Below are 23,066 nucleotides of genomic sequence, written 5' to 3'. Positions count from 1 at the left end.
AGCAGGATAATTTAGGAAAAAAATAAAAAGGATATTAAAGACTCGCACGTGTGTTGGATGAGAGAATAAAAATTCTGGTCCAAAAACATGCGGGTAATTCTTTTCCGGTGCTGGACTATAGAGTAACCGGTTTTCGTAATACTAGATTAACCAGTAATTCCTAGAAAATAAAAAAATTCACCCTCTATTAAAGATGCTTTGAGGCATGGAGGGAACTTCTTATTAATAATGAAACTTCTTCTTTTTTAAAAAAAAGAAAAAAATGCTTTGAGGCACGGAGGAAAGTTGGAAGATAGAGGGGTAGTAGAGGGGTAGTAATAGCAATAGGAGAGAAAAGCCAGAAACATATGTTTGAAATAACTACCCCCTGCGGCAATCCATATACAGTCCCATGCAATTAACCGGGGATATCGGGATTCGGATATTCAATTAAATAAGACTCGCATTTTCATTTTTACCAATATTACTTACCTTTACTGCTGCGCCCCTTGCATTTCGCCTCCTCTCTCTCTCTATTAAACAAATCCCCAATTGGCACTGTAACACATAGAAGAAATCATCAGACTTACCACTGAAAGCGATGCATGTTTGATTCTTCTCCTTCATTATCATCATCATCATCGTCTCTTTGTGATTATTTTTACTCATCTCTAGGTAATTTCCTCGATCTCTTTCTTTTTTCTATTTCCCTTTCGATCAGTTGAACTTTTTCTTTGTTTTTTTCCCTCTTTTTTATTTTGATTTTGAAGAAAATCGAATCTGTTAATTGAAGTAGCGATTGCTACTTGATTCGAGTTTACTGAGTTTGAGTATTCTAGATTTGTGATTATTTACTCATTTTCTAATTTTGTTGCTGATTTTGTTTGATTACTAGAAGTTACTTTCATTTGTAGATCTATTTTTGTTCAGTTTTGCTTTGTTTCTTGCCCTAATCTGAAGCGTCTAAGGTGTTTATGTCTTAGATTCATTCATATTGTAAGTGGAAGTGTATATGTTCTAATCGGCTTAGTTTGATCTTGTTTTTGTGAAATTTTATGGCATATAGTTGTTGAACTTTGTGGAAGAGAGATTTGAGAATATGAGCTTGTAATTGCCTTGAGAAGTACACTGAATCTTTTCCCAGTGTTGCTATCACTGTCTGACCTAAATTGATCGATCTCTAGAGTGAGACTTTAAAACGTAGATAGTGGTTTAAGCTAACACAGTAGTACTCTGGAATTCCAGATCTCGATATTAATACTTAATCTTTTCGTATTGTTACATCTGATTGAGGCATGCTGATGTTACTAGTTATATGTGCTCACTTTGAATACGTAGAATAGGGTTTTTGGTTTTGTTAGTCATTGGCAGTTGTATTTTAAATTGGGGAACAAGATTCACATTTATCTTTAAAAATTGAGATCACATTGGATTTATCTTGAATTGGTTTGATATATATGAGAATACTCATGTGTAAGAGCAATGATGGTGTCCTAGTACCTACTGATGTAGCAGAAGTGATTTACTGAAGATTAATAGATGAGCAGCGGTGTTTTTTGGTTTCAATGCACTTTTACTTATCCTGTTTGGTGTAATATTGATTGTAAATGCATTTCCCACAGTTCTCCGAAGTTGTATGAGTCTGACTATTAAATATCTGGAATTATTTTCAGATTATGATTGAGTTTCCCGTATTCTAAAACTAACATTCTTTAGTTAACTGTAATTTGTTTTAGTTCTCTGATGGTGTAGAAAGCCATTGGTGATTAACTGAATATCATCATCCAGCGATGCGTTTTTCCCCTTGCCTAGACGTTCATTCTGTTGTATTATATATGCATACATCTGTAATTTGGTTTTTTATAGCAATTATTAAGATGCGGCAGTAGGAATATGTAATTCCCTTGTCCTAAATCATAATAATCCATGAGTATACTATCACGTCAAGTTTCGTAAGTATAACATTCCCTACATGTGGGTGGTCATTCTGGGTATATATTGACTATGTACCTTTGTTTCTTTGTTTCTATTTGATTAACAATAATTGTTAGGTTAATTTCAAATTTTTATATTTCAGTATCTTAGCCTCGTAGGATGACAACAGAGGCTCTCAGAGATCTTAACTCACTGCCTGGATCCGAGAGGAGAAATGAAAGTTCCACTAAAGCTAGCTTACCAAAGTTCACTGATAGCACCGACGAGAATCTCGATAAGTTACAGAGGAAAAGTTCCCCTCCCCTTGCCTCTGCTCCAATCAAAGAAGAGGAAATTGGGAATACTGTAGTAGAAGTAGTAGCAGAAGTAGAATATATAGAGTCTGAGCACCTTACCGACTTGGAGAATGTGGATACATGTGTCAGTGTATGGGTTATTCTTCTTTCTTTATTCGTTTCATGTTGTTTTATTGCTCTTGAAGTATGTGAACTTGATGGATCCTCTCATAGTTTTGAACCTCAGTTAGCCGTCTAAATGTGCACCTTAATCTGTTTTCTAGGGATTGCTTGCAGGACTAGAGTCCAAGGATTGGGTAGTGGTGTGCGAGTCACTCAACAATGTGCGGCGGTTATCAATATTTCACAAAGAAGCAATGCTTGATACTTTGTAGGTGTCAATTGCTTTATTTTGCTTAGTACATGTCCTAGTTATATTTGATATGATGTCTGCCTTAAAACCTTGCAATATGACTTCGTAACCATCTCTTATCTGTCAGGGTGAATGTGATTTCCCTTGTTGAGAAATCCTTGAAGAATCCAAGAAGTGCTGTCTGTAAAACAGCCATTATGACATCTGAAGACATTTTCAAAGCTTATGGTGATCGTATCATTGACTCTATTGACCCTCTTGTAGGTTCTTATCTTTGCCTCCGCAATTTCTTTTCTGTCTTTTGCATTCCTTTACTTCCATCGCTAGTAATATCAAACTAACTCTTGTTGCCCCCAATAATTTCGTTACAAGGGATGCTGGCAAAAACTAATTTCCCTTTTCTCCAGATTGTTCAGCTTCTTCTGAAGTCTTCACAAGACAAGCGCTTTGTATGTGAAGCTGCTGAGAAAGCTCTGGTGGCAATGACTACCTGGATCTCCCCTACTTTACTAGTTCCAAAGATGCTGCCGCATCTCAAGCATAGGAACCCCCGAATACGAGCGAAAGCATCGATGTGTTTCTGTCGAAGTGTACCACGGCTAGTAAGTCTTACATCTGCTTGTAATGCTACTTGTCTTACCAGTAAAGCATATGCATCTACTGTTTGATTAGTTTTTGCCATTTTATTTGTTACTTATGTTGGTTAAGGTTGGCATTCTTTTGCTGTATCCAAAATTGTTTTGGCATGTGGTTGGCATCATTTGTTACGGTAACTACTTTTACTATGACATGATATCGTTATGGTGTGTCTGATGTTAACCAGCAGAACTTACTGGCTTCGTTGATTGCGAACCTCATTTATTATGAATTCGAATAGTCAGTGCATTGACATTGGTTTGCACTGTTTTTGGGTAGCACCTTTGTTATACCCTTTTTTCTGCTGTCCCGCCTCCCACTTATCAGGTTCCTGAAGCAATCATGACTTCTTATTCAAATTATTAAGTCACAACACCTTTAACTTGTTAATTATTGTCTCGAAGAAAATTTCTTAAAACATGTCTCACCACAAACCAACTTTGCTACTACTACACATTTTTATGTGTATAAATTGATTAATTCTGTTGCTGTATGTGTTTGGTTTCCAGGGAACAGAAGGAATTATAGCTTATGGTATTGATAAGTTGATCCAAATAGCTGCTGCCCAACTTACTGACCAGCTTCCTGAATCTAGGGAGGCAGCTCGAACCCTCCTTTTGGAACTTCGTGTTGTGTATGAGAAATCACCACTTCTCTCCACAGCAACAGCAGAACCAAAAGCAGAAGCAACAGCTGAACCAAAGTCAGAAGCAACAGCTGAAGAATCTGAGCAGCAACAGGAGATGGTTACTTGGGAGAGCTACTGCCTATCTAAGCTCTCTCGTTTGAATGCTCAAGCTGTCACCCGTGTTACCCAAAGTATTGTCGCTAAGCAGGGTGTTTCTGTGGACTCATAACAGTAAATCTGGGGAAGGTGTACGCGTTTGAGATCATACTGTGAGCATAAAGTTTTTTACTGTCCCACAAAATTCATTTATTTTGCTTGTTTCTTCTCCCATTTACATGTAAATTCCTAGCGACTAGTGAGAAACGTTTCAGAATCTTACTATAGCAGCATATGCTACAGAACTATTGAGCTTGAAATCACGTCAATATTTTTTTTACCCTATTACTGGTAATAGTTGGGTGTAAATTTCCATATCTTCATACTATTCTTTTATTTGATAGATGATTGCAGATATGCTAATGAGTTTAGTTGATGTTGATGATGCTGATTTTAGTATTATAATATAGTCTTTTTTCACAAGGACGGCATTGTGATGGTGATTTGAGCGTGGAATGTAAGATTTCTTAAATCATATTTTGCAGCTATTTTGTTTTTTAATCATTATCCTTTCTTCGAATGTATCTCTGGCTGCTGATCAATGACCTAATCAGTAACAAAGACACTGCATTTGATAATAATTAAGTACTCTCAAGCTTGATTTGTCTTTTGTTACTAAACACATTTCTCACAACTGCTATTAAGCACCGGAGGAGTTGAAACATGATCTATCTTTAGTGTCCAAATTCATTCCGTACGCTGCTAGGCCATCTAAAACTAAAACCAACCTAATGAGTGAGGGACTGGGAGTTTGTCTTTATCAGGTACCACAAGAAAACTTTTGCATGGAATTGGAATTCTTTTCTTTTAATAGTTTCTATTGAAGTTGAAACCTCATCTTCTTCCCACTTGATTGATTATAAACTAGAATAAGGAATAGGTTGTCCTGAGTTGGTGGTGAGACTGACCTGTGATTTTTGCTTTCTTCCTCACCCACTCCATCAGTAGAATTTCCATTAGATATTTCTATTTATTTTGCTAACTCCTCCCGCTTCCACAGTTTACTGTCAGCATGCTTTGAAACACTTCGGAAAATCATAATCAATCACTCCACTTGTCACAAATTCATAGTTTCAGTTTCTCTCGAGTCGTGCATTTTTCACCAAACTCTTTTCCTGGCACTCAAAGTTAACATCTGTAAGTTTCAGTTTATTTCTTGGTGTTTGTTTTTGTTTTTGTCCATAACTTGTGCAATTACTACTCTTAGAGTTTTCTACAGAAGATAGGAGGATTTGTGGCAATTGAAAGAATTCTGAATGAGAAGGATTTTGTGATTACTAAACAGATAATGGTCATGGCAATTGTCATATCAGTGATATTATTATTTGTGGGAATTGGAGTTTTAGTAATGGTTCATGTTTGTATTGTCGGAAGAGCTTTTAGAAGAGGTTTCGACTCAGAGAATAACGCAAACGTTAATCATCATCAAAGAGATGGGAATAATAGAAGTAATAATAGTATGTCTCACGATGATTTAGAAAAGCTTCCTTGTTATGAATTCAAATCATTAGAGAAAGAAACAAGTAGTCCTATTGATTGTTGTGTTGTTTGTTTGGAAACTTTCAAAATGGGTGAAAAATGTAGATTGCTTCCGCTTTGCAAACATAGTTTTCATGCTCAGTGTGTTGATTCATGGTTATTAAAAACACCCATTTGTCCAATATGTCGAACAAGTGCTGGTAATTCTCATAGGAGAGAAGAAACCATTAGTTCTGCCGAAAACGAAGAAAGCAGCAGTTCGGGTGGTGAAGCACTAGCAGCCGAAAACGAAGAAAGTAGCAGTTGGGGTGGTGAAGTACTAGCCAGAAGTCAGATGGGTTACTCAAATTCAGCATATGCGGTAACAAGTCCATTCCCTTCCGCCTCTATTTTATGAGCTTGTCTTGAATTGTGCAAGTGTTCTATGGTTATTGAACTCCAAATCTGTTTGCTTTTTTAGTTACAAGAAAAGTGTATAGATAGATGTAAAGGTTTTAACTCTCTTTGTTTGTTCCTTGTGGTTTATCTATTTTCTGTTTGAGTTCTTTAATTTCAACTCGAACGCTTAAAATGGCGCATTGGGCTTCTACAAGCAAAAAAAAAAACGAAACTAAATTCTTATGATTGATTTTTTTTTTAATTTTTTTTTTTTGCTTCTGATTTATGAGATTGACTTCTGTTTCTGACATCCAAACATCCAACCTACTATATTTAATTGTTTGTGCAATTTCCCAACTACATTAATGTGATATGGGGATGTTGGGTTTGTGCAACTTTTGCCAAGTGATGGGTTCGACTAGTAAGAAAAAAGGTATTATGCGGTGAAAAAAGTTCCTTCATGTTAATTCCAGAATTCGATTTTGAAGTGGTAAATTTATTATCCTTCTCTAACTAAGAAAGGATGAAACTAGGAGAACTAAATTCCCATAAATGCTTAACTAAGATTTTTTAATATGCTTGGCAAGAGTATCTGCAACAACGTTACAAATTCTAGAAGCAAAAACACACTTAAGAACCCAAAAAAATTCTAACAACCTATTAATATCCGCATGGAGATTGTATCCCTATCATTTAAAAGAAACAAAATTTGAAGACATAATTTCAATAAAAGATTTGCGGTCACCTTCAACATCAACAATCAAGTTCTTATAGTCCCTCTTTTTAAACCATCACGCAACTTCAACAAGAGCAAGAGCTTCGGCCTGAGCAACATCCTAGCATGATTGAAAGTCACTTCTAAGAATTTTCCTTCATTATGTCTAATAATTGGACTCATACCGACAATCTTCTTATTTAAATTAAAATCTGCATCAAATCAAAAGTTAGATTAATCTGGTTAGGAGGCAGGTCGCTGTAATTTGTCCAATGAACTCATTTCTAAAAACAAGCAAGATCTTAACAGGTCGGAGACCACGGTCATAAACGCGTTGAATTTCAATGATTTCTGAGGATCGGGCGAAAACAGGTTAACTCAGTCTTTCACTTGTTTTTCAATTTTCCATGAATAATCTTTTAGTTTGTTACATAATCTAATTATAACCTGTTTTTTCATGATCTATTAATTCTCTTTATTAATCTTTTTGCAGTGTTTCCTTTAGCTTTTCATCTTTATTCTGATTTGTATGTGTTTCTAATGGGTTTTTAAATCTGCTCTGATTTCCCTTACATGTGGTTGTTAAACTGATTTTTTCTAATGGCTTTTGCCTATTTTGTTGTTGTGATCATAGCTTTGCTGAGTATTTTTCCAAGCTTTTGCTTAAGGGATTAAACATGATTGGAATTATTGCTTTTGCTAATGGTGCTGTGTTGAAGAAGTCTTTTGGTTTCAACTCATCAGTATGGAAGAGTTACTCATCCCGCCTTCTAAATTTTTCAAAAAAAATCAAAATCTCTAAAGTCAACTGCATGTGGCTATTCTGTTGCCTAATTTTGCTATCTTCATTCACGACTGCCAGCTCTCATTCTATCATAACAAGAAAAGATTTGAAATATCCTTGTTACCTTACTTATCAGCCTAGAAATACTCTGCAATTAAAGAATAGGATTAGTCATACCCAATTATACATCCTGGTCGATATTACAGGATATTCACATAACCCTAAACTTCTTAAAGTCCTTCTTCACATAAACCCCTGCAGTAAAGTTCATCGTTCTTGTTGTATAGAAAACTTTCATCAATCGCATTACGATATGGAGGAAGCTCAACCAAGTCAAGTTGTTGATTTAGTCAATAAGTTCAAGCAAGCTACACTGGATCTGGGGGATGTTAATGAATTGGTGATCATCAAAAATGATGGTAAGGAAGAACAAAACAAAGATGAATGGGAAGCCAGTACAATTGGTAAGGTTATCATTGAAGGTCGTATGACTTATGATATGGTGGAAAAAGGTATAACCTTTACTTGGCCATTCATAACTCTGGAGAATCTTAGAATCATAGAGGTGGAACAAAATGTATTTATATTCAAGTTTAATCAATGGGATCTACTCAACAGAGTTATTGATGAACGCCCCTGGAGTATGAACAGGTATCTTCTAGTGGTACATGATTATATTCCATCAATGGTTTATACGGAGAAGCATTGGGGATTTCAGCTTTTCTGGATTCAACTCAAATACTTGTTGCCTGAGCATATGAATGTCACTTCTGTCACCAAAATAGGACAAGTTCAAGGGGAGGTTGTAGCAATTGAACCAAAGGATGCAATTCCTATTGGTGGAGTTCCGGTGAAAGTCTGTGTTAATGTTGATCTCTCAATGCCTATGAGAAGGGGAGTGAAATGTTCCACTAATGCAGGAGTGACTAAGTGGCAGCAATACTTTTTCGAGCGTCAACCCAAAAGTATATGCACTGAGTGTTATATAATTAAGCACTCAAATGGAGTTTGTAAAGATGCTGCAAACTTTCTGAAGAAAGCTCATGAGAAACCTTATTTTGTTGGAAAGATTAATGATATTCGTAAGAATATTACACTTGTGGTGGCAGACAAAGAGACTGCTTCTTCATCTATCAAAACTCCAGCAATCAAAAAAGTTCAGAAAAAATTCGTCAAGACAACTATTTTTTTTCCTCCAAAATATGGCGAAACTATCAATCTAGAATCTTTGCTTAAGGGAGACGAGAATTTGCCCGAAGAAGAAAGTAGACTTGGAAAAAGTCATAGAGCTGGTGAAGCGGGTTCTTCTATTTCTTCTGCGTCTGAGACTTCCTCACACAACAACATTATAATTCAAATCACTCCTTCAACAAATACTCATGGGATCACAACTGGAAAAAGTCAGATAATACAACCACCCGAAGGGGATCAGGTATTACATATCATTCACTCTTTCAAACTATTTATTAATTTTATGCACTTATTTCTCTTTTGCTCATGTAATATTTTAATTCTTCTCTCTGCATTTATTAGCTATCAGCAAACATCATTTAGTTACCCTAATAGCATTAAATTTTTTCATGCAAAATCTACGTTAACCATAAAGTTTTCATGCATTGTTTCTGTAAGACTTTTAAAGAGTTTTTTATATTGATTTGCATTTTTCATCTGGATAACCCACTTTACAACATGAAAGTTGTTTCTTGGAATGTTCAAGGTCTTAATATCCCAGCAACCAAAGATCATCTTAAGGTTCTAATTAGAACTCAAGATCCTGATATTATATTTTTATGTGAGACCAAAACTCATGAGGACAAGATGAAAACTATTCTAGCTCCACTGAAATATCCTAACATGAAATTTCTTCAACCCATTAGTCTATCCGGGGGATTAGCTTTATTGTGGAAGAATGGTTTCATATGTGATATAGTTAGTTGTGAGAATAATATGATTCATGCTGTAGTGCAATGTGATCCTAGTCAATCAGAACTACTTCTTTCTTGTATGTATGGTTACTATGATTATACTAAGAAGAAAGCACAATGGGAGTTCATCAAAGATATTGGTCTTAATATTTCTCAACCTTGGGTACTTCTGGGGGATCTTAATTTTCACATTCAAGATACTTCTTCACATGCTTCTTCTACTGGTGATGGTCTTGTTAATTCTATTATTCAGGAAGTGGGACTACAAGATTTGGATTTTATTGGCAGAGAGCATACTTGGTCAAATAATAATTTGGGTACAGGGGAAAAAAGATCAAGACTGGACATGGCTTTAACCAATGGTGCTTGGAGCTTGCATTTTCAAGACTCTAAACTCCTTCATTTAACTCAGAATGGTAGTGATCATTGTCCTGTTATGTTAGTCACTGACTACTCTCAACCAAAGCTTTGGAAGCCTTTTAAATTCTTTCAGACTTGGCTACAAGATAGAAATTGTGCAACTGAAATTTCTAAGGCTTGGGAAAAGTCAGTTCAAGGTTCTCCAGGGTACAAGCTTATTAAAAGGCTTCAGTTCACAAAGATTACCTTATCTAAATGGAATAAAACCCATTTTGGTAACATTGATCAGAATGTGGATTTTTTGCAACAAAAACTGTCTGAAATTCAAGCTTTACCTTTCTCTTCTGAAAATACTTCAAAAGCATTAACAGTAAGTCAAGAGTTGGAAAAGTGGCAAAAAATTCAGCATGAGTTCTACAAGCAAAAGTCTAGAGATACATTTGTTAAAGATATGGATTAAAATTCTAAGTATTTCCATACTTTAACAAAGAGAAAGAGGTCAAGAAATAACATTGATTCTTTAAAAACAGTTAGTGGTGATTGGGTTCAATCTAGAGAAGATATTTCTGCTCTACTTTCACAAAATTTTAAGGACATAAGTACTTCACAAAATACTGTAATTGAAGAACAATATTATGCTCACATCCCTACTTTAATTTCTGAAGAAGAAAACAGAATACTTCTTTTGCCGCCTACAAATGATGAAATTCACAAGGTCCTCAAAAGCATGGAGAGTTGGTCAACCCATGGACCTGAAGGGTTTCAAGCTGGTTTTTACAAATCACAATGGAGTATAGTAGGCAGTGATGTTTGTGATATGGTGAAGAATTTTTTTGTTTCCAAATTCTTGCCTAATCAACTCAACAAAACATACATCTCTTTAATCCCAAAAAAGAACAAACCTTGCACTCCTTCTGATTTCAGACCTATTGGGCTTTGTAACACTTCATACAAAATCATTTCAAAGATTCTGGTATCTAGGATGAAGCCATTAATGGAGAGAATTATTTCCCCATATCAAGCTGCTTATGTCTCTGGAAGACTTATTAATGACAACACAATCATAGCTCATGAAGTGATTCATTCCATGAAGAGAAAGAAAGGAGAAGGAGGTTGGTTGGCTCTAAAACTAGATATGTCTAAAGCTTTTGACAGATTGGAATGGTCTTTTCTCCTTAAAATCCTTCAAAGTTTTGGGTTCTGTGAAGATTGGTGTCAACTCATCGAGGAATGTATTAGTATTACTTCATTGTCTGTTATGCTCAATGGCTCTCCTTGTGACGAATTCGCTCCTACTAGGGGTATTATACAAGGAGATCCCCTTTCTCCATATCTCTTCATCGTTGCTATGGAATGGTTCTCAAGAACACTTTTAGAAGCCCATAACTAAAAAGCTATTAAAGGTATTTCTATTGCTAGAGGAGCTCCACCTTTAAATCATCTTCTTTTTGCAGATGATTGCCTCATTTTCACTCAGGCTAATTTAACCAGTGTGAATAATCTACTTCAAGTTTTGAAGGATTTTAGTTCACAATCGGGTCAGGTCATAAACTTTGACAAATCCTCAGTTTTTTACAGTAACAACATGGATCCATCTGTGTGTAATACTCTCAGTAATATTTTGGGAGTTCAACCTATGAAGGAAAATGAGAAGTATCTAGGATCTCCACTAATTCTTGGTAAATCCAAAGTGAAATCTTTTGCAGACATCAAGTTTTCTTTTGAAAGAAGACTTGGAAATTGGCAAGGTATCAATTTACATCAAGCAGGGAGAACCACAATGGTTAAGGCTGTTCTTAATGCTGTTACAATGTACCAAATGAGTACCTTCAAAATTCCTAAGACTCTCATAAGAAGCTGGATTCACTTCAAAGGAAATTTTGGTGGGGTTATAAGTCTAACAGAGGATTAAATTTTAATTGGTTGGCATAATATGAGCATTTCCAAAGACTTGGGAGGTCTGGGATTTAGAGATTTGGAAATGTTAAATCATGCATTACTTACAAAAATTGCATGGAGAATCAGTCAAAACTCTGATCATTTTCTAACTAGATTACTCAAAGCTAAGTACTTCAAGAAAGAAGAATATATTCATATTGAAGGAGAAAGAAATAACTCTTCATGGACATGGAAAGGGATTGAATTGGGTCTTTCTATTCTGCAACAACATTACAGTATGGAAATTAACAATGGCAAGGGTACCAAAATCTGGGTTGATAGATGGATCATTGGTCTGGACTCCAAAGTTGAACTACTTCATCATATACATTTGCAATATGTGTATGTGAGTGAGTTGATCCTAATGGACACTAATAGCCGGAACATCCCTCTTCTTAATACTCGTTTTACTGCAGAGAATGTGAACAAAATTAAGAATATGCAGCTTTCTCTTGAAGAACAAGATGTCATAAGATGGAATCCTTCAAAAAATGGAGTCTTCTCAGTCAAGTCTGCCTACAAGAAACTTACTGAAACAAGATTTCAAAGCCAGGCTGCTCTTAATACAGTCCCTACGGCAGTATGGAAAGCACTTTGGAAAATAAAGTTACCTCATCGTGTGAAACTCTTGATATGGAAATGTTTGAAGAATATAGTTCCTACAAGGGTTAGATTATCTCAGACAACGCAGGATATTGAAACCCAATGTGAAATATACAAGCAAGAGAACGAAACTCTATTTCATCTTCTCATCAGTTGTCCTCATGCTAAAGCAGTTTGGTGTATCCTCAACATCAATGTAGATCAGATCACTACTCAGTGTCAATCGATCTCAGATTGGATTATATCTTGGTTTCAAGATATTCAAAACACAGGAAGCACCGACATTAATAACTGGAGAAGTTTGTTAATGGTAGGGAGTTGGATAATATGGAAGGAGAGATGTGATTGTGTTTTTCAAGATAAGAAACTCAATCTGGTTCATACTGCAGAAAGGATCAAAAGACAGATAATCAGTTATACTCAAGAGACTCAGACGAGTGCAGCTGTCGAACTAATAAATTCACATACTCCTTCTGAGACTACTACAAACTTTTTTCTTTTATTTGCAGGATTTCTTAAATGAAGCATCTTTCTTTAAATTCTTTGTTGATACTTCATTCGATAAATTCACTAATGATAGTGGTTCTGGCATTGTTTGTTATGATACTGCATGTACTTTTGTCGGGTTCAAGGGAGCTTATGCAGCTGGAATAATAGATGCAAAAGTAGGAGAGTGCAGAGCAGTTCTTGAAGATTTAAAGTGGGCTAAAGCTATGGAGTTAGATAGTATACATATTATCTCTGATGCCGAGACAGTAGTCAACTCGATCAACAATAACTCTCTGACAGTTAGATGGGAGAATAGGAAAATTATTCAAGAGATCAAACAGTTGCTTATCTGTTTTAATGTTTCTAAGATTTCTTATGTGAGTAGATCTTTAAATTCTACAGCAGATTCAATTTCTAAAGTAGTTAGGAAAAATAAACTTCTTGTAGAGGAATTCAGTCATGATGTTACTCACATCCAAACAGTGTTAAACAGGCTTTTGGATCCTGGTATTTCTTAATAAAATCACTCCTCTTTATCTAAAAAAAATTTGGTTAGGAGGGAGAGAGTGCCACTTATCTATTTTAGGAATTTTACTATTTCTCACCAGCACATGTGACAGAAACATTATATTTGTGACTGAACTTTTGAATACTTTCAACCATATTGTTGGGGTAAGTTGTTGCATATGTACTTCCATATCTGCCACATTATAACAATGGCCATGAAGGTGCTTGAGTTGTTGTTGAAGGAGATAATACTATGTCCTTGTCCCCAGGGTTTGATCCATTGTTGACTTGTACTAACTTCAGAAAGAAAAACAAACCTGATTGTTCTAACCAGATCAGTCTCCATTTGATGATTGAAAAAAATGCAAGAATAATATTCCAGCTGCATATGTCTGCTGATTCCGCTTCTTATTTGAAGAATGTTGTTCAAGAATATCCACAGAAATAGGTTTAACTTATATGGAACTTTTAGATGTCAGATTTTGAGCCAAAATTCCTTCTCCTCCTTACATACTCCAGCATTATTATTTTGGATAAACATATCGTAAGTAGATTGAACTGTGAAATGTCTTTTTGATGTCAGATCCAAATGAATAGTATCAGCAGTACCTCTACGAGGAATTCTTATATCCTTTATCATATTTACTTTTGGAAGCTTTTGTTGATCCCACTGAGAAGTACCTTGAGCAATTAAGGAGTTCAAAATTGTATTATCTTGGTTGTTAAAAGTATAATTTGATAACTTTGTAGCCTTTATGTTTCCAATCGAGTTAAGGAGTTCACAACTGTTCTATCTTAGTTATTAGAAGCATAATTTGATAACTCTGTAGCCTTTATGTTCCCACACTTTAATTTTGCATCCATCTCCCATACCTCAAACATGATGGTCTTTAACAATCTGTTATCCTCTGTGAATGCTTCTCTATACCCAAGAGCCATTAACACTAATGTTGTTTACCATAGGATCTCTATTATGACAGTATTTTGGCATATAACACTCTAAACCATAAGGCATGAGGTTATATGATCATTTTCCTTGCAAGTTTGCCAAGATTGAATCATTAAACTTCTCTGTATTTTTGAAACCCATAGCACCTGATCTTTTAGGCTTGGAAACAGATATCCAGCTCATTACACCAGCAATTCCTTTGAGCTATATCAATATCGTTAGTAACTTGTTTTGCAGTTTTATAACATATCATTGATAATTAGCCATAATGCTTAGAAAGAACTGGATGTGTTTCCATTCCTGCTTGATTGATGAGTTTACCACTTCACTTACTCATTTTTTTCTAGACTTTTTCCACGATAGGAAAGAAGCCTTCATTTTCATTTCTACTCCCTCCGTTTCTAAAAAAATAGGCTTGGGGTATGTCAAAAAAAATAGGCTTGTTTCCATATATAGAAAGTCAAATGTTAGAATTTTACTAGTATACCCATAGAGGGGACCACTTCTCTCTCCCTTTTCTCTCTTAATACAAAAAGGGGACCACTTCTTTCTCTCCTTTCTCTAATATCAAATGAGTGGGGACTAAAGGATAGATCAGGAAAAAACATGAAAAAGTGGCTACAACGATTGGTTTTCTTAATTTTTGTGAAAACCAAATAAACCTATTTTTTAGAAACGGAGGGAGTACTTACTAAAATAAGCAGTCCTAGATACTTTTTATTTAGATGCATTCTTTTCACGTGAAGAATTCCAGTTATATGCTTTGACTTCTGACTAGTCTTGAGCTTATTGATTATTTTTTTTATTTGTTGAAGTTCATAACTTGACTTGAAGAAACACTGATTTGATGAAGTTAATAAATTGTTTTAACCTTTTTAGTCTACTCGTGTATCACAACTATTCAATGTATAATAATAATCAACTTTTGACAAAGAACTTATCGAACTTATAAAAGCTTGTTCGATAGTTAATGAATGGGAAAAAATTTTCTAGCCAAAATTAGTTTTTTTTTCTATATAAAAAACCCACCATTTAGACGTTATATATGGGTAATTCATAATTAGTTAAAAAAGAACTTGATTACAAACATAACCTTGTATCTAAATAAATTGGTTCTTAATTTTTATTTTTCTAATGTAAAGAAAAATCGTTAATAATTTATTAAATAACAATAATTCCTGAAAAATCTTCCGGAAATAACTTCTTAATTGACTCCTATTTTGTTTGTAAACGAATCCCTAAAATCTTTCCCGAAATTATTTCTTTTTACTTCTTTTGTTTCATTAGCACGCTTAGTTTTATGTAAAAATTGTAGTTTCACATAATTTTGAATGTGAAAATTCTAGTTTTCATAATGTAGTGATAATTACAATTTTTCACATATAAAAATGTGAAAAATCTAATTTTCATAATGTAGTGATGATACCTTTCATATTGAGTTTAGATTTTTCTCATAAAGGTGTTATTATAGGTTTTAATTATAATTTCATTTAATATTCATGTAGATTTTCCAAGGATGCAGTGCGCATAAAGTATTACTATGACTCACTTATTCAGGTTATACTATTGATGATTTTCATTTTTTAGTTTAAGGACTTTATGAACTTAAAATTGTAGAATGCGCTTCTTAGGTTATTATCATTGTTTGAACTACTCTCTTCGTCCCAGATTAATTGAGCTAATTGGTTTTAAATTTTGTCCCACAAATAATTGAGCTATCTCACTAATTAAGGTGGCACTTCTAAAACTATCATTTTAATTAATTATTGTTACTATAAGAAATATGTATAATTTAATGGCCATGTTTATATTCGGTATGCATGTGTTTTAAAATGCTTTTCAATGGTATAAAGTTTACGAAAAACCGTGATATAGTTTAAGAGATAAATCATTTCTAAGTTTTGCTATTTTTCATAAGGGTATAATTGTAAAAAATACTTATACTCTCATTTTCTCCTTTCCTTAATAATTGTGCAAACTACAAATAGCTTAATTAATTTGGGACGGAAAGAGTATTATATTTATATTTAATTTTTTTCCATTTACAAAATTCTAATGTTATGGGTAACCTATACACGTCCTATACTCTCATACCCATCCCCGACCCGGTTTTTATAGGTAATGAGTAGAGGATGATTTTATTTTTTCGAACGAGAAGATGATGGGTTTCAAGATTGATGATGTTTCAAAAGTGATTGTAGTAGTGGTAAAAAGGTTCTTTTCAGACTTGTGAAGAAAACAATTTTTAGATTTAAATTAAACTAGACAATTAAATAAAGTTGTTCAAAGTTATAGAGAAAACACCAAGACTCTGGATTCCACCATTGTCCCATTAAATGATAAATTCTATTCAATATTCATGCAATTTTTTCCTTTTCAAGTGATTCTAATATTTGCCTATAATAAATTTTTGAAGTAATAATTGTAATCACAGAGTATGAAACATCAAAAGTTTTAAAAAACCCAGCATGCTTCATCAAAATAATTCACAACTACTCAATACAAATCAATTTATCTATTTCAATTCCATGCAAATAATCATATAAAAAATATTGCAAATAAATAATAAAAATAGAATTATACCAATTAATCTGGGACAATGGCTTCCTCCGTTGCCTCGGCTAATGGGTTTAGCTCCTCATCCCAAAAACATAATCAAAAGATGTGTTCATGACTTAATAGGTGTTTTTATTGATGAAATAGTGTAAAAAGAAGTTTGCAACGCTGTAATGGTGTTACAGCGTCAATGTTACAAAGATAAGTGTAGCTGTAAAGGATATATTTTTGTTGCTGTAAAACAACGACACTCTGTTTCTCTTTTAAGACTGTTGAAAAACGACTGCCTTAGCTTGTCTGTTCTTCGTGTTCTTGAAGGTCTTCAATGGCGGCAGCAGCAGCAACAATATCTCTCTGTAACTCGATTCTCTCGTCTCTCATGACCTCTAAACTCTCTCCAAAACTCTCTTTTTTTCACTAAGACTCGAAACCACCTATTTATAGCTCAACAGAGTCCCTTAAATTCGATCAAATCTCTGATTTCTCTTATCTGCCAGTTGGAACGATAATCCGTTCTGTTTTGCTTTTTCACGCTCTGTTAGCTATTAAATAGGTACCAAACTCTTCTTAAGACGTGAACAAGACTAAATACATGAATTTCCAGCGTCAAACTCTCCCAAATATCTCTCACAAATCATTGAAACTTGAACAGCAGCGTACGTGACCTGTTTGGGTTCTGTTTTGTTTCTCCGGCTATTCCAGCCCAATTGGCTGGGTCCAAACACATGCACATGGTCTTTTATCCTCTATGAAGTCCAGCCCAGCGATAAAAACAGCCCAATGATTCGAACTCTTCGCTGTTCTTCACTACAGCAACATTTCCCGCCAATTTTTCTTTTAAACCGTGAAGAAGGTGTCCCCCTTATCCAATCCTGATGTCCCTTAGTACATGCCCTGAAATGGGTGCCCCTTATCCAACTTATGGGTGCCTTTAGCAATTCTTCTGGGATGTTTTCCGCACTTTTTCGGGGTTCCTCCGCGGTATTTCTGGGGTGCTTCTGGTAGTTATCAACGGAGGTCCAAATGCCGCATTTTTAGCCAATTTCGCCACAAAGCCTTATTCTTCCAAAAACACCTACAAATAAATAAAATAACCAAATAAGTACGATATCGAGCACTAACAATATATACAAATGAGCTATAATAGACACATAAATGCGTCTATCAAATACCCCCAAACTTATTATTTGCTAGTCCCGAGCAAATCAAAACTAAAAAATAAAATCCTAACTCACTTTCACAGGCATCATCGATTGCATTTAGCGTATGCAATAAGCCTTTAAACCCTTAGGTGGCCCTTGTGGCCGAGTTATAGTCTCGGGAGGGCTTACCAGAGATATACCCACAAAATCTTTACTCCAGACCCTAACTATCTACGCAGAACCTCGGAAAGCACTAAAGAACCTCCTTGGTTGGCAGACTTATTGATTATTGGAGGAAGTACCCTGATGCGAAATTCCAATTGATGTACACGAGTTTGCACTCAAGCATACTAAAATTCATATAAAGTGACAAAGCTCTACTCAGATAGTTTCTGGACATCATAAACCGGAGTCAACCAATCACATGGATAGATTAAGAAGGTGGATGTACATGGATGATGTTGACTAAGGTGAACCTATCCTAATGGACTGGGATATTGGTCTTGACTAATATCAACACACTGGCATATAAAGGGAACCAGCGGTCGATAATCCTAACTCTAGGTCAACTCAGCTGGCATATACAAGGGTACCAGTGGTCGACTATATTGTATTTATTCCGGTTGGTCTGGTGGTCTGGCCTCAATTTTTCAAATTTTTTTTTTTTGGAATCTCAGTCACTCTATTTCACCCTAGTAATGGTAAAAATAAAACAAAAAGAAGTGATCAGGATTCTTTCGATGTTTCCATCACGAGGATATGGCGAAACTACCATGTTTTTTTTCTTCTAACACCTGATCTCTGTGCTTTTATGAATAGACTCTATAGATGTTTCCATCTAGTCAGATTGGTTCCTCAACTCCTAAAACCAAAATGCTTCCATCCACTTAGATTGGATAGTGCCCTCCTTAATAACGATAAATTTCTAGGCTCTGGAGTTTATTTATTACAACTTAAAACTAACAAAAAGTTTCTTCCCCACCCCCAAACTTAAATCTAACATTGTCCTCAATGTTTCTAATGAAAAAGCAATACCAAAAGAATAATAACACGAGGCAAAGGTAAAGAGTGAAGTTGGAAAGATAGTACCTGGGTAAAGCGTAACAATCCTTCTACAGAGACTAAGGAAGAAAGTAATAAACAACATACAAACCGCCTCGATGGTCAATCAAGGGTAAACAGGGTCCTCCAGAGGGACCTCCACAACATCACCTGTAGGAAAGGGCTCCAAAAAGGGTTTCAATCTCTGACCGTTAACCTTCCAAGAACTACTACCATCCGGTGACTCAATTTCCACAGCTCCATGAGGAAAAACAGTGCGAACAATAAAAAGGACCCGTCCACCGAGAAGGCAACTTCCTAGGGAAAAGATGTAAGCGGGTATCATATAGAAGAACTTTTTGACCTGGAGAAAATGTCTTTCTTAGGATATTCCTATCATGCACAAGTTTCATTTTGTTCTTATACTTCTTCGCTCTATCATACGCATCTCTACGAATCTCTTCCAACTCATTGAGCTGGAATTTCCTATGAGCTCCTGCCTTGTCAAGTGAAAAATTTAACTGCTTAATAGCCCAATAGGCTCTATGCTCTAACTCAACAGGCAGGTGACATGCCTTTCCAAATACTAAACGATAAGGTGACATTCCAATGGATGTTTTAGACGCATTACGGTAAGCCCATAAGGCATCAGTAAGCCTCGACGACCAGTCTTTCCTATTAGGATTAACTGTTTTCTCTAAAATACGTTTAATTTCCCTATTGGAAACCTCTACCTGACCACTAGTTTGTGGATGATACGGGGTAGCTACCTTATATGTAATACCATATTTCTTCATCAAGATACTAAAAGGTCCATTACAAAAGTGCGACCCTCCATCACTAATTATAGCTCGCGGTGTACCAAAACGTGCAAGTATGTTTTCTTTCAAGAACTCTATCACAACCCTATGGTCATTGTTTTTACACGCAACCACCTCAATCCACTTAGAGACATAGTCTACAGCGACAAGGATGTATAGATTACCAAAAGAATTAGGGAACGGACCCATAAAGTCAATACCCCATACATCAAAGACCTCAACTATTAAAATCGGGTTCAAGGGCATCATGTTCCTGCGGGAAATGGTTCCTAATTTCTGGCAACGTGCACAAGTGGCACAATAATTGTGGGAGTCTTTAAACAATGACGGCCAATAGAATCCACACTGCAATATCTTAGCAGCAGTCTTCTTAGCACTAAAGTTACCCCCACAAGCATGATCACGACAAAAGGAAATAATACTGGACTGGTCACTCTCCGGTATACATCTCCTAATAATCTGATCTGGGCAATACTTAAACAAATAAGGATCATCCCAAAAGAAATGTTTAACCTCGGCTAAAAACCTATAACAATCTTGTTTACCCCAATGTTGGGGCATTCGACCAGTAATAAGATAGTTCACTATATTCGCATACCAAGGTGATTGGGTGACAAGGAACAGTTGTTCATCAGGAAAGCTATCCATTATATGAAGGGAATCATTTGGGGAACTAACAACTAGCCTAGACAAGTGATCTGCTACTACATTTTCTGCGCCCTTTTCGTCTCTAATGTCTGGAGAAAATTCTTGCAACAATAGAATCCATCTAATCAATCTAGGTTTGGTATCCTTCTTAGACAAAAGGTATTTCAAAGCAGCATGATCAGTATATAATTACGATCTTAGAACCTAAGAGATAGGGTCTAAACTTGTCTAGAGCAAACATGATGGCTAAAAGTTCTTTCTCAGTAGTGGTATAGTTCAACTGGGCTTCATTCAGAGTTTTGCTAGCATAGTAAATCACATGAAGTAATTTGTTTTCTCGTTGACCTAACACAACACCAATAGCATAATCTGAAGCATCACACATGATCTCAAATGGTAGGTTCCAGTTGGGTGCCTGGACTATGGGGGCAGTAGTGAGTAAAGTCTTAAGCTTCTCAAAAGCCTCTAAACAAGCATCATCAAAGACAAACTTAACGTCTTTTGCAAGCAAATTGCAAAGAGGTCTAGAAATTAAGCTAAAATCCTTAATGAATCGACGATAAAAACCTGCATTCCCTAAGAATGACCTGATATCTCTTACGGTTTTTGGGACCTGTAAAGTCTTAATAAGATCAACTTTGGCTTTATCTACCTCTATACCCTTAGAAGATACGATATGCCCTAAAACAATTCCTGAACGAACCATGAAGTGACATTTCTCCCAATTAAGCACTAAATTTTTCTCCTTACACCTAGTCAAAACTAATGACAAATGATGCAAGCACTCATCAAAAGACGAACCAAACACAGAAAAGTCATCCATAAAGACCTCTAAGAACCGTTCTACCATATCAGAAAATATGCTCATCATGCAACGTTGAAAAGTTGCAGGGGCATTACAAAGTCCAAAAGGCATGCGTCTATACGCAAAGGTACCAAAGGGACAGGTAAAAGTGGTTTTCTCTTGGTCTTCTGGGGCAATAACGATCTGATTATAGCCCGAGTATCCATCTAAGAAGCAATAGTGACTATGTCCAGCTAATCTCTCTAGCATTTGGTCGATGAAAGGAAGGGGAAAGTGGTCCTTCCTAGTGACCTTGTTCAATTTCCTATAGTCAATACACACACGCCAACCCGTGGTCACTCGGGTTGGGATTAATTCATTGTCATCATTCTGGACTACAGTAATACCGGATTTCTCGGGGACAACCTGAACGGGGCTGACCCACTTACTGTCTGAAATGGGGTAGATAATGCCTGCATCTAACAGCTTAAGAACCTCAGTTCGAACTACTTCTTTAATATTAGGGTTTAGTCGACGTTGCATCTCCCTAGAAGGTTTGGTATCTTCCTCTAAATAAATCTGATGTATACAAACAGTAGGACTTATACCCTTAATGTCTGCTATGGTCCACCCTAAAGCTTCCTTGTTGTTTTGAAGGACGGTTACTAGCCTACTTTCCTGATCTCTATCCAAGTCGGAAGAAACAATCACAGGTAAAGTCTCGGACGGGCCTAAAAACACATACTTCAGGGTATCTGGCAATGGTTTTAGGTCCAACTTAGGAGGCTCTTCTAAAGAAGGAACTAGGGTAGACTTAGAAATTGGTAGTGGTTCGAACTTAGGTTTCCATCCATTACTAGTATCTAACAAAGGGGTTGAATCTAACAAAACATTCACCTCATTAATCACATTATCATCATCAAAATCAATCCCAAAGTGAGCTAGGCATTTCTTTAATGGATCTTCTAACAAAGTATTTGGTAATGATTCCTCGACTAATGTTTCTATCATGTTCACCTCTGCTATGCTTGAATCATCTAGTTCAGAGGGTAGCTTACTAATATTAAAAATGTTCAGCTTAATGGTCATATTACCAAAAGACAAATTCATTACACCATTTCGACAATTAATTATCGCATTAGATGTAGCTAAAAATGGGTGACCTAAGATCACCGGTATTTGGTTCTCTGGGTCAGGGACAGGTTGGGTATCCAGGATAACAAAATCCACAGGATATATAAACTTGTCGACCTCAATAAGAACATCCTCGATAACACCACGAGGAATATTAACGGACCTATCAGCTAACTGGAGTGTTATCTGGGTTGGTTTCATCTCACCAAGTCCTAGCTTAAGGTACACATGATATGGCAATAAGTTTACACTGGCTCCTAAGTCAAGCAATGCTTTTTCGACTCGGTACTTACCTATTGTACAAGCAATGGTAGGGGACCCTGGGTCTTTATACTTAGGAGTAGTGGTATTCTGAATAATAGAACTCACATGACTAGCTATGAAGGCTTTCTTCTGGAAACTGAGCTTACGTTTTCGCGTACACAAGTCCTTAAGGAACTTGGCATAAGAGGGAATCTGCCTAATTGCATCTAATAATGGAAGGTTGATATTAACCTGCTTAAAAACTTCCAATATACCATTAAAGTTGGACTCCCTCTTAGTCGGAACTAGCGGCTGTGGGAATGGGGCTCTGGGAACAAATCCGGGCTCAACAGGACCCTCATTGGTCTCTTTAGAGACTCTATCATTCTCTGGCTCAGCAGGGTGAACTACAACATGTTCACTATCAGGCATGGAAACCTTGTTGTCAACCTTCTTTCCACTCCTCATGGTTGTGACATCATTCACATGATTGTATGATTTCTCTCCTTTGGGGTTAGGATCAGTATGACTAGGGAACCTTCCATTTTCTCTCTCACTTATAAACTTAGCTATTTGTCCTACTTGAAG

At 35.9% G+C, this 23,066-nt stretch overlaps 2 protein-coding genes across 2 annotated transcripts; both read left to right on the top strand.

Moving 5' to 3' along the window:
* The first annotated feature begins 477 nt into the window (after positions 1 to 477).
* LOC113282394 lies at positions 478 to 4,402 on the top strand. Its single transcript, XM_026531384.1, has 6 exons — positions 478 to 654; positions 2,057 to 2,340; positions 2,474 to 2,580; positions 2,690 to 2,822; positions 2,970 to 3,164; positions 3,708 to 4,402. The coding sequence occupies exons 2-6, from the start codon at positions 2,074 to 2,076 to the stop codon at positions 4,053 to 4,055; spliced, it is 1,050 nt and encodes a 349-aa protein (XP_026387169.1). The 5' UTR covers positions 478 to 654; positions 2,057 to 2,073; the 3' UTR covers positions 4,056 to 4,402.
* A 291-nt stretch (positions 4,403 to 4,693) lies between these two features.
* LOC113277707 (RING-H2 finger protein ATL56-like) lies at positions 4,694 to 5,990 on the top strand. The gene is made up of 2 exons (XM_026526733.1): positions 4,694 to 4,746; positions 4,983 to 5,990. The coding sequence occupies exon 2, from the start codon at positions 5,271 to 5,273 to the stop codon at positions 5,856 to 5,858; it is 588 nt and encodes a 195-aa protein (XP_026382518.1). The 5' UTR covers positions 4,694 to 4,746; positions 4,983 to 5,270; the 3' UTR covers positions 5,859 to 5,990.
* The last annotated feature ends 17,076 nt before the right edge of the window (positions 5,991 to 23,066 follow it).

Source organism: Papaver somniferum, chromosome 5, assembly GCF_003573695.1.
Source record: "Papaver somniferum cultivar HN1 chromosome 5, ASM357369v1, whole genome shotgun sequence".
Classification (NCBI taxonomy): Eukaryota; Viridiplantae; Streptophyta; class Magnoliopsida; order Ranunculales; family Papaveraceae; genus Papaver; species Papaver somniferum.
Note: the sequence above shows the minus strand (reverse complement) of the source record. Positions and strands in the feature narration are given on the sequence as shown.

Bases quoted from the DNA above. Each gene is read 5' to 3' on its own strand.
- LOC113282394 (XM_026531384.1), top strand. From the start codon at position 2,074: ATGACAACAGAGGCTCTCAGAGATCTTAACTCACTGCCTGGATCCGAG. The intron at 2,341-2,473 runs GTATGGGTTATT...TCTGTTTTCTAG, and splicing joins ATGTGGATACATGTGTCAGT to GGATTGCTTGCAGGACTAGA. The intron at 2,823-2,969 runs GTAGGTTCTTAT...CCTTTTCTCCAG, and splicing joins TTGACTCTATTGACCCTCTT to ATTGTTCAGCTTCTTCTGAA.
- LOC113277707 (XM_026526733.1), top strand. From the start codon at position 5,271: ATGGTCATGGCAATTGTCATATCAGTGATATTATTATTTGTGGGAATT.